Genomic DNA, 11,853 nt, shown 5'->3' on the forward strand with positions numbered 1-11,853 from the left:
CTTATATTCATTAAAATCAATTAAGTAAAACAAAAAAAAAACAGATTAAAAATAGAATGTTTTTTAAAATTTGATTATTATTATATTATTATGTCAATAAACATTTTTCATAAATGAAATAATGTAAGAGAGATTTAATGAAATATTTATTTAAGCTTCTAAATAAGTTTAATATATAGTATATTAAAAAGCTATAATATACATTTTTAAAAATAAAATTTAATATAATAATAGTAATATTTTAAAATTTTATTACAGATGCTACATGCAACATTGTAAATAATTGTGACATCAACGCTCGCTGCATTTATGATCATGTTGATTTAAAATATCGATGTCATTGCAATTCTGGTTATCAAGGAGATGGTTTAACTTGTCAACCTGCAGTTGTATCATGTAATATTGTTTACACTTGTAGTGTTTATGCAGAATGTGTGTACGATCCCAATGTCCAGAGTTATCGTTGTCAATGCTTGCAAGGTTACGAAGGAGATGGTGTTACATGTACACCAATTGCAACCTGCCATGAAAATCCATATTTATGTGATTACAATGCTGAATGCATTTATACAACTTCTGGATATGTATGCCAATGTAAAAGTGGTTATACAGGAGATGGGACCACTTGTAATGGTAAACATGACATTTTTATTTAAGCATAACAGTTTAATATTTCAAAATCATAAAAATCATTTCTTTTAAATATATATAATCAAAGACAGGTTTCAGTGTAGAATATGATACTTGTAGATTTTAATTATAAATATTATGTGATTGTGATCTAATAAGTAAACATAAATCCATTTAAAAAATTCTGATTAATACATAATAATTAAAACATTTTTCAGTGGCACCAAGACACGAGGGTAATTTTCTAGTGTTTGCTCAAGGAATGTCATTATTGCAAATGCCATACAATCCAACTAAACAAGACCAAGGAAAACTATTACTAATGGAAGCATATCAAACTGCTGTTGGAATGGATGTTGATTGTCAAGAAGGATATATATATTGGACTGATATTTCTCATAAAGCCATTCGCAGAGTGAAATATGATGGTTCAGAAAGTGAAATTATTTTTACTCGCGGTAAGAATTAATAAAAATACTGTACATATGATTGAATTATTATTACATTATTATTATGCTATATCATATGCATCAACATTGTGAAATCATAGCTGCCAGCTAACATACATATGAGGTTCTTCCCAGAACCTAGGATGTTGTAATGTATTGGGATAGTATGTGCAGATCCTAGCAGTGTAGCCTTTTGTAGCTGACAGCTGAGATTCTTTTCAACATGCAGATGCTCCAAGTACTGTACAGCCAAAGTTTTTTGGTATGGCATCCATTGTATCTATGACCACTGGGACTATAACTGCTGGTTTGTTCCATAATCTTTTAAGTTCAATTTCTAGATTATGGTATTTTTTTATCTTTTCCAGTTCTTTTTCTTTAACTCTGCTGTTACCAGGTATTGCTATGTTAGTTGTCCACACTTTTTTATTTTCAACCACTGTTAAGTCTGGTGTATGGTCTATTTTGTGCCAGAATTTTGTCAGCTCGGATTTGAAAATCCCATACTATTTTTACCTGATCCTTTTCTTTTCAGCAGCATGTTCCTACCAGTTAGCTATTGGAAGATAGTAATTTTTACAAATTTCCAGTGAATCATTTTGGCAACTGTATTATGCCATTGTTTATATTCAGTTTGTGCAATTTTTTCCATGAACTGAGTATGTGCACTCCACTTTTTCTGCTACTTCTTTGAACAATATGAATCTGTTGATAATTTTTGAACTCTAGCTTTGATTGCATTTGTTATAATTGCCTGTTCTTGGATGTGTGAGGACAGCTGCGGGTAGAAGGTCTAGGTTAGCCCCTCTACTATTTATTTGGCAATGCAGTCATCGAGACTGACCTCTATCATTGTAGGATGGCGTTTAATGAGTGATAATAGTGTGGGAAATGCCGGGAGGTAGGACGGGAGTCGTTCCTCCTTCTTGTCAACGTTCAGGTCAGCAAGACCCACCCCACTGTCAAGGATAGCTAAATTTTTCGCGATATCCCGACGAGTCGGGATAGACAATTCATTAACCTATCCCGACTCGTCGGGATAGGTTAATGAATTGTCAGGTCGAGTGGAGGAAGTGTGGGGGTTCGTCGATAAGTTTACGGCGATATTCAAATAAACGAACCCTGGATGAAAACACATGACGATTTATTTAGATGGACAAACAAAATACAGAAATCTAACGCGTCCCGTCCCTAATCGCAGGAGAGAGAGAGTTTACACATGTGGGGGATCATACCTCGTCTTCTGATATCTCGGTTGGAATCGAAGGTGAAATCGTCTCGGATCTCCGGTCATGGAGGTAAGCAGGAGGATCGGTCGGGGCGGCTCGTCGTTGGCGGGCTTCGGTGGCTTTGGGGGTTCGACCCTCGATTCTCGGGACTGATCCTACGGGTCGGGCGTCTTATGCAGACCTTCAGCAACCCCGTTCTCAGATATCTTCTCCCTTTATATACTCCAGGTCTCGTCCGCTGCGATCACTAATCGCGACAGTGGGTGATGAGTCGATCTCCGTGACTCAGAAGTCGGATCCGGAGAGGAGGGAAGCGAGTTTGACGGCGGAAGGCTGCACATCCTTTGAATCTTGATCGCTATTTCCGATTTTGATCGTTATCTCCCGAGGGGATTCGAACAATAAAATTTTAAAATAAAAATTTAATAATAAAATTTAATAATAAATCTCAATTCACATTGAGATCAAAATCATATGATTCTGATCTACGTCAGGACTGACACCAGCTAGGGTAATTAAAATTATGCACCCTAACTTGTGATATATATTTATTCTGTAGGAGGGCTATTCTACGATGAATAGTTCAAAGACAATAAATGAATGGAATCGAAGTATATGCATAACAAGTATTATTTATTAGATTAAATGAATAAGCTATATACGAGACTGTACATACAATATATAATAATAAAAGTAATATATCTACTAAACAATATCTACATAACAATTTCTATATAATCTATGTTCTCTATGTCTCGCGTGAATGTTACACCAGAGAGAGAGAGAAAGAGCTTAGAATAGTTTTAAATCGTACTACCTTTACTTGATCTTGACTTCAGCTAGGTGTTGATGTGTCGCTACATATATTCGGGAGATGGAGAATGTGGAACGGGAGGAACAATGTTCTACGTGCACAATATAATATATTTCTATGTCTTCTTTATGGCTCCTTCTATGGCATTTCTAGGTAGTAGAGAACTGTGTAAGTCATATGGCATGTTCAAATTCTGTTGAACTTCCCTGAATGGCTGGAAAATTCCCTTTTTAATAGGACCTCTGTCCCATAGTGTCTGAGGAATGCACGGGATATGTAATGAGTGCAGAGAGGGTAAACTGACTTGTGGCTATATGAAATAGTGATAAGCCATGTGGGAAAGGAAGTTGATTTCATTCTTTCTTCAAAATGACAGATGTCACTTCCTCTCTTGGGAATAATATTTTAGATAATTAATATATTTCTTACAATAATTTAGCCTAATAAACCTCAGATCTCACAGATGCTAGAATCAAACCTTCAGTTTCTTTTCTTCAATGTTCTAGTTGTAAGCCTTCGTCAGGTTTTATTTTTATCCACTTTCCCTTTGATCTTCAGGAATTAGCTGTTAAGTGCTTTTCCTTGCCAGCTTTCTGTTCTTGTTTTTATTACATTATTATGGTATTCATGATTTATTTCTTGTATTTTTAACAAGTTCTGATTTTTAACTTTCAGCAATGTTCTCAGCTATCTTTAATATAATCAGCCACAGCATGCTTTTCTTTCTCAACAGTTTGTTTGACTTGTAGTAAACCTCTGCCTCCAGTTCTGCGAGGCTGACAATCTATTAATATCATTCTGGGAACGTAATGCATAGTGAATGGTCATGAATTTTCTCGTTTTACGGTCTAGGTTATGCCAAGCAGCAGTTAATAATTCTAGCAGTGTATCATTTGACAGGAAAGGCTAAAGGAATGATTGCTTTGATGGTATTCCAATATTCAATTTTATCCTAAATATTTGAATATATTCTTTACTAATCACATTCTTGACTTATCCTTTATTATTATATTTATATTCATCTGGCATTAAACTTTTGTGTAGAAGTAAAATCACCTGAAGGCATTGCTGTAGACTGGATTAGTAGAAATGCTTACTGGACAGATTCAGTCAAGGATACTATAGAAGTGATGAAATTGGATGGAATGGAACATAAAATATTAATACGTGAAAACCTAGTGAATCCGAGAGGTATTACTCTTCATCCAGGCAGAGGGTACATAATTATATCAATATATTTAAAATTTAACTAAAAGTGAAAAAATTTAAATTAAAAATTAATTTCTTAACAAACAGGAAATTATTCTGGACAGACTGGAACAGAAATGAACCAAAAATTGAAACTTCTAATATGGATGGTTCAGAACGTAAAGTTTTTATTTCAGAAGATTTAGGTCTTCCTAACATGCTTACTATTGATCTGGAAAGAGATGATTTATGTTGGACAGATGCAGGTTAGTAAATATGCTTAGAGTCTACAATCATTTTATCTTTATCTAAAATTCTAAACTTAATGTTATGAATAGGTTTGCGTCGCATTGAATGTATTAATGTAGACGGATATAGAAGACGTATAATATACACTCCAGCAGCATATCCTTTTGATTTAACAATTGCAAACAACAATATTTACTGGACTGATTGGGAAATGTAAGTATTTCAAAAAATGTATTACTTCAATATGCTAATAAGGAATGAATATATAAACCAGACATGGGCAAATGCAGCTCTTTGTGAGTTACATGTGGCTCTTGTTGGAAGTGTTCATTTCTGCTTTTTATTATTACTTTTACAATTTTATTTTCACAATTTTGTGAAAATATTTAATTATATATATGTAATATTTAGTAATTTATTTCCAATTTAGTGCAATAAATTAAATTGACATTTCAAATCTATTCTTTTAAAACAAGTTCTTGACTCAGATGGGGGACACCCTATCCTTCCCTGCCTTACCATACTATCTCCACGACAGTACAGAACTGCGGCTCCCATGCATTTTGCAAAACCTACATTTCGGCTCCCACTGAACTCTTGCTTGCCCACCTCTGATATAAACTATACACACTAAAGCCAGAACAAATACCCAGATAAAAATATAATTTGAGACTATTTTTTTTGGAAATATGCTTATCACACTAAACAAATATGAGTAGAGAAAAATTAATTGTGTGTGTTTCCAAGGAAGATAGTACAAAGAGAACAAGCAATTATTTATTGTGACACTGTCACAATGCTGAGCTGCAATTTTTAATCATATTTTAAATTTATTTAATTTAAAATATATGGTCTCCAACCAGTGGCATAGCTAGCATGGGTGACACCCGGTGCAGATATCGTGGTATCACCCTTTTTAACTCTTTTATAAAACACTGTTGAATTGTAATATCTTCGCACTCAAGCAACTTGAATGCTATATTGAGTATGCGATGTCGCAACGTATGAGTTTAGATTTATAGAATAAATCATAGTAAGATTTTCAGCTGGTGCGAGATCTCGTGATGTCTCCTCGTAGCAATGAAACTGTCATGGGAGGCGAGCCATTGACTTTTTTTTTTTAGGTACAGGCCTACCGGGTATCACCCGTATAGGGGTGACACCCGGGGTGGGCCGCCCCCCACTCCCCTAGCTACACCTCTGTCTCCAACTCAAATTAGTAGTGGCTTGCCCTTGTGCATCATATTTTTCCTTTAACAATAGAGTTGTGCTGGTGATCTATTAACTGCCTTCAGGAGAAGTTTTGAATTGAAATAGCATGACTTCTGGTTTGCATTGGTAGTTCATGTATAGTTAAGCGGGTCCTTGTGCCTTAAGGTTTCCATAACTGGTCTTGGATTTCATCTATCTAACTCCATTCTCAAGATTAAGGAAAAATAGATGGACAACAGTGGGAATTTATAGGTCTACAATTTCTTCAAATTGCAGCCCAATAAAAAAATCTAGAAAGAATTTGTATTGAATTCTCAATATATACACTCATTGACAAAAAGGTCACACACCCAGATAAACTTATCCAATTACTGAAAAACTCAGCATATACATCTTTGTCTCAGACAGATATGCAAATGGTGACAGTTGCAGTCTGCCATGTAATGCCATCAGAGTGCTTTAAAATCATCATTCTAGTGTGCTATAAAAAGACTCGCAGATATGTGCATATGAGAACACATTGATTAAGGAAACAGAGGGGTTAATTTTCTAAAAATTTTATGCAAATAAAAACACAAGTACAGATCATTTCACTTATCTTGTCTGGGTGATGCATGGCACTTTGCTGGGGATCTGGAAGTTTTATGAAGTTCAAGACTCTGTTTTTGGTAATGCACAGTGACCTTGTCAAACAATCCATTACTTTCACTAAATAAACAGACTGGTCCCTGCTACTGTGCATTTTTACAGTCTAGTCAAGATTTGTGAAACAAGCTGTACAAATTTTTAATTTGTCATCACTGATAATTTTGGCTTTGTCTGTCTGATTTGGTTTTTGTTCATGCTTTGGTTGGACATTCCTCATTGTTCTGATCAAATCTGGAAGGGCAGTTGGCTCCTACTCCCCCAACTTTTAGACCTACAGTCACAGAGACTAGATACACTGAAAATTGTGAATACAGTCAGTTTGGAAGTCTTTGAATGCCAAAGACAATATTCACAGCTGAAGGAGTTTGAGTAAAGTTGCATCATCAGGCTGAAAAAAGTAGGATAATCATTTCATCAAACTGTCTGCCATCTGGCCAATTCTAACCTGACTGAGACATTGGCACCTTCATGTATCCACAGTCCCCAATGGTCAGGCTCTGGATGTCCCAGACAGGCCACCAGAAGAGAGAGATGACTGTCTGTGAGATAATCATGAATAGTTGCAATGGCATTTATTCATTCAGCTCATATGTTTCGTTTCATTCACATAATTTCTATATAATTTGATTAATAATAATTTAATATCTTACACAAATCTTTTATCATAAGAATAAACAAAATTTTTATATTAAAAAATTGGATAACCCAGAAGACATTTTAAAAATAAATAAACATCAGTTTCAACAACAATGTTATTAAAGAATGAAAGATTATATAAGTTATTGAAATATTAATTTTATATTTTCTTTTATAGAAATTTTATACAAAAAGTTGATAAAAATGGTGGAACTGCTGAACCATTAGAAATACCTCTTGGAGGAAATGGAAAATTATATGGAATTGTTTCTGTTCCATATCAATGTCCACAAAGTAGGAATAAAATTATATCATAAGTAATTTATAATTTTTAATAATTTTATAAATAAATAATTTCTATTGGATACTTTTTTATTAACAGTAAATAATGTATGTGGATCATTTAATGGAGGATGTAATCATCTTTGCCTCCCAGATGGTAAAGGAGGAAGAACATGTGTCTGTCCAGATTATCAAGAAGGTTCAGAAATTGATGAAGCTTGCAATGATGTGTAAAAGTAAGTTGTAAAATTACAAAAATCTAATGGCAAATTTATTAATTACAAACAGAAAAAAAAGATTAGACACATATATTAAAAATATATTCTTAATAAATTAATATTAGCTAACCCTCCAAGTGCCAATAGGGCCATAAAGATTAATTCAATTTTTTTTTCCATTTTATAAGATTTTTGGTTACATGTATAACTTCACAGTAAAAGATAAAATATGGTCGATCACATTTCCTTTATATTTAAATAAGGGCACTCATCACTATTGTATCCTAAATCCTGAATATATAAAATTATTTATCCTTAGAACATTGTTTTCTGGATAATTTAAAAATACAATCTATATAAATAAAAATGTAGATGTTCGTTTGTTCAAAATCTTAAATCTCCGAAAGTTCTTCACCGATTGCTTTGAAATTTTGACACAGTGTTGAATTCGAATACGCACGTGTTTTTATATACCTACTATTATATAGATGTCGAAATTCCCCCCCACGGGGAGAGGGACAAAATTAAGGCTTATTGTGAAGAACTGGCTTCTATTATACTATTTTAGATGCAGTTTTTTGCATTTGTGATTGTGTTTTAATAGGGCACATCAAGAGAATGTACACTAAGAAGGGATTTTTCGAAATTCCCCGTGGGAAGAGGTTGTTAACACTTCCCCCACGGGGGAAGTGTTAACAACCTCTAAGAGAAAGTGACATGCAAGATTTACAGGTGCAGATGCAGTTTTTTTGTGTTTTTGCAGGAAATCAAACATATTTTTAGATCCATTACAAATTTTCTAATTAGTTGGAAACAGAGGACCTAATTCTTGCATTCTGTGAAAACGGGTAAGATTAGCTGTAGTGTAATTTTAATCTTCACTATTGTTACTTTTTGCCTGAGCAACACTGGGCTTATCTGCTAGTACAAAAATATAATTTGAGTTATAAAGAATTACATTATATTGAATAAAATAAATAAATCTCTTCCATTTATATTTAAAATAATCACATAGTTAATGACGAAGTATCATTTCACAAAAAGCAAAAATCATAAAAATTATTTTGATAATATATTTTTTATTAGATATAATCTACAGAACATATTCACTAAATTTTTGAAATTTTGGATGTTAAACTACAATAAATCTAAATAAAATTTAGCATTTAAGTTATATTATATAACACATGTTACTTAGATTTCAAATATTTTAAAATTTAAACCTACCTATCTTTATACAAATTACACACATTTACATAGTTCATGAAATGGATTAATTATCAGGATGTAGCCTGTTTGTTTTTCTGTATGATTTAAAATAATTCTGTAATAACTTAGTTTTCAAAGTAATCAAAAAATTAATTGCATAGTTACATTAGAAATAGAAAGCTGATAAGCCTCAAGCTATATATAAAGGATTCCCAAAAAAGATTATGGTGGTATCTCTGGTGTAAAGCAGACATCATACATAATTCCAAAGGGGGTATTTTAGTTTTCCTAAGATGTCAACCTCACAAGCTCAGTATCTAACTTACTTAGGATAATGGCTCTAGCATGTTCTGTCACCTGGGTTTCAAGTTTACTGGCTGTAAGACTATGTAGTATACTATCTAACTGGCAAGATAGTACAAATAAATTAACTAAGAAAAAATAAACTATTTTATCTATTACAAATTAATTTGCAATAAAGTTTGTTATACTGCATTTTTGTGGACTGTCCAGCATCAGTCCTTCTGGGAAGACCATGAAACCAGATATATCCATGTGGTAAAAACCGGCATATCAGTTTATATGAGGTTACACATCCCTATCCAGAGGACACACAAAAAAGTTACGTTGCATGTGTCTCAGATGCCAGTTTTTATTCTAAAATTGTGAAGCTCGGCTTTACATCAAAAACTACAATTATATATTTAATTTCTGCATTTTTTCCCCCTATTTTGTAATGATGTAATATTATATGGAATGCCAAAAGTTTTTTTTCTGGAATTATGGAATGCCAAAAGTTTTTTTTTATGTTATGTTCATTTTATTATACTTTGATCCAAAAAATGCAAAAATAAACATCAAATTTCAGAAACTTGCTGTAAATTATCTCAATTTACATGATTAACATTTGCTATGTATGAAATTTGAGATCAGCATGTGGATAACCCCAGGGTTTCCAGCATGCCGGTCAATCTGCAAAAATACAGTACAGTAGAGCATCGATTATCCGACTCAATTGGGGACTGGGGTTGGTTGGATAACTGAAAAGTATGAAAAAATACATTATTAGTATAGTACAGTGTTTCTCAAACTTTTTTGTCTGGTGGCACACTGAAATTATTAAACAAAATTCACGGCACCCGTTATTATTATTATTATTTTTTTTTTGCTTTTTTACGGTTAGTAAAGATATGAAGGATGAAAAGTCTTTCAAAAAAATAAAAGCTTTTTAAAGTAAGTTTATTTCCAAACAACACAAAAACATTCAAAACAAAAGTTATTATAATAAAGGTATCTGGTGATAAAATGAGCTCTCAATTTTTGATGATTTACTAATTGATTCCTTAGTTTTGCTACCAGTAACCACTTCTTGATCATTAGAATCTTCACGTTTTCTTTTTTTAATGAAAAAATTATTTACGATATTGAACGGCATAATTAACTTCAATATTTTATTATAAAATTTAATTACAAGTTAAAATTTATTTTTTCTTGTTGTAAAGAAGAAAAATATTTTTATATGATGCTTTTTTGTTATTGTCTGAACATATAACAATAATAAAAACAATTACTGCATTCAACGCATTTATATTGCACTTCTACTCGCTGCAGGAACAGAAGAACAGACAACTAGTAACTAGTTCGTTTTTTTCTAGTATTTACGTATCGCCAGTTACCGAGTCATTGAGACAAGTGGCGATGTAACAAGATTAGTAGAAAAAACCAATATTCATTTTTTATAATTGTTTTGATTATTTATTTAATTTAATACTTTAATTCCATTATTTTAAGTAATTTTAATTTAATTATTTAAAAATTTCGCGACACCCTTGTGGCGTACTTGTGGCACCCGCTTTGAGAAACCACTGGTATAGTATATTAGTATATCCCATGTAATTTGTACAGGTATACCTCGTCTTACGTCAATAATTGGTTCCGGGAGAGGTGACGTAAGTCGAATTTACTTGTGTAGTTACGACGTAAGTCGTAGTTATGACTTACATCATAACTAAATGCCAATAATGGAGGAAACGCCAATAATGAGCACTTAAAGACCACTAAATAAGACGACAACACAGAAACACATATGTTTTCGTGTTTCGTTCTCTAGGATTTATGATGATTATATTAACATTTACTGTAAATGTACATATTTTAATATGATTTTATGTGCTTTTAACACTTTTCTAGTCATATTACGATTTCAATATTTGTGGCGGACAGATGTAAAGTCGAATAAAATGACTTAAACTTGATTTTTATTTTTCCATATACTTTTTTGACAAATAACATATAATCGGGAACGATGTAACTCGAGGTATACCTGTATATTAGTACTGTATATCGCTACTTCACATTGAATTTTCATCGATGTTAAGCCTAACAAAATTTTTAAAAAATAATAATTGTCACTATTGTATCGTTAAAAATTATTTTTTTATTTTGCACAAAATAAATACTGGCCTCCCATTCGTGGTCGAGCCAGTGTTGCCAGCTAAAACACAAAAATTTAACAAAAATAATATTAAAGTAGCCAAGACATAGCCAAATATTGTAGCACCACATCACTAGCGGACATTTGAATTTGCCAACTAGAACGTGGTCGGTTAACCGATGTGACAGTTGATCAGGGGTCGGATAATTGATGCTCTACTGTAGTAGCTTAAACTCATTCACAGAATTTGAATCTAAAACTTTTAAATGTCAAATTTATTATTATTTTATTTTTACAGCCCAATCCAAATTTTAAATAAAAACATGAAAAATGTGATTATCAGATAATTGTTAAAACTTGGATAAACAAAATTAAAAGTCCTAGATTATATTAATACTTTTATTTAAATTTGATTTCAATACACAAGTAAATTTAATATTTTTTATAAATTTCTTTTCAGATAAATATTAAAAACTTCATCCATATGTAAACGTGTGTTCATACCATCACTACTGCAAATTCAGATTTCTGAAACAATTCTACTGTTGTGTACTTTAAAAGTGCAGTGTATATAAAAGCTAAGAAAATTTACTCAAATAAAATATTCACATTCCAATTTTAAAAAATTTATTATTCATATGCTATGAAAAATGTT

At 32.3% G+C, this 11,853-nt stretch overlaps 1 protein-coding gene across 1 annotated transcript in view; it reads left to right on the forward strand.

Annotated features, from left to right (window-relative positions):
- The window catches only part of Ndg (Nidogen), a 49,510-nt gene extending 37,686 nt beyond the window's left edge, over positions 1-11,824 (forward strand). The window contains exons 15-22 of the mRNA XM_067263798.1: positions 259-633; positions 849-1,088; positions 4,167-4,338; positions 4,419-4,576; positions 4,649-4,772; positions 7,234-7,349; positions 7,438-7,573; positions 11,659-11,824. Coding sequence (XP_067119899.1) covers positions 259-633; positions 849-1,088; positions 4,167-4,338; positions 4,419-4,576; positions 4,649-4,772; positions 7,234-7,349; positions 7,438-7,571 — 1,319 coding nt within the window. The 3' untranslated portion in view covers positions 7,572-7,573; positions 11,659-11,824. The remainder of the gene's footprint in view (positions 1-258; positions 634-848; positions 1,089-4,166; positions 4,339-4,418; positions 4,577-4,648; positions 4,773-7,233; positions 7,350-7,437; positions 7,574-11,658) is intronic.
- Positions 11,825-11,853: the final 29 nt, after the last annotated feature.

This window comes from Centruroides vittatus, unplaced genomic scaffold, assembly GCF_030686945.1.
Source record: "Centruroides vittatus isolate TY-2023 unplaced genomic scaffold, ASM3068694v2 contig_18, whole genome shotgun sequence".
Taxonomy (NCBI): Eukaryota; Metazoa; Arthropoda; class Arachnida; order Scorpiones; family Buthidae; genus Centruroides; species Centruroides vittatus.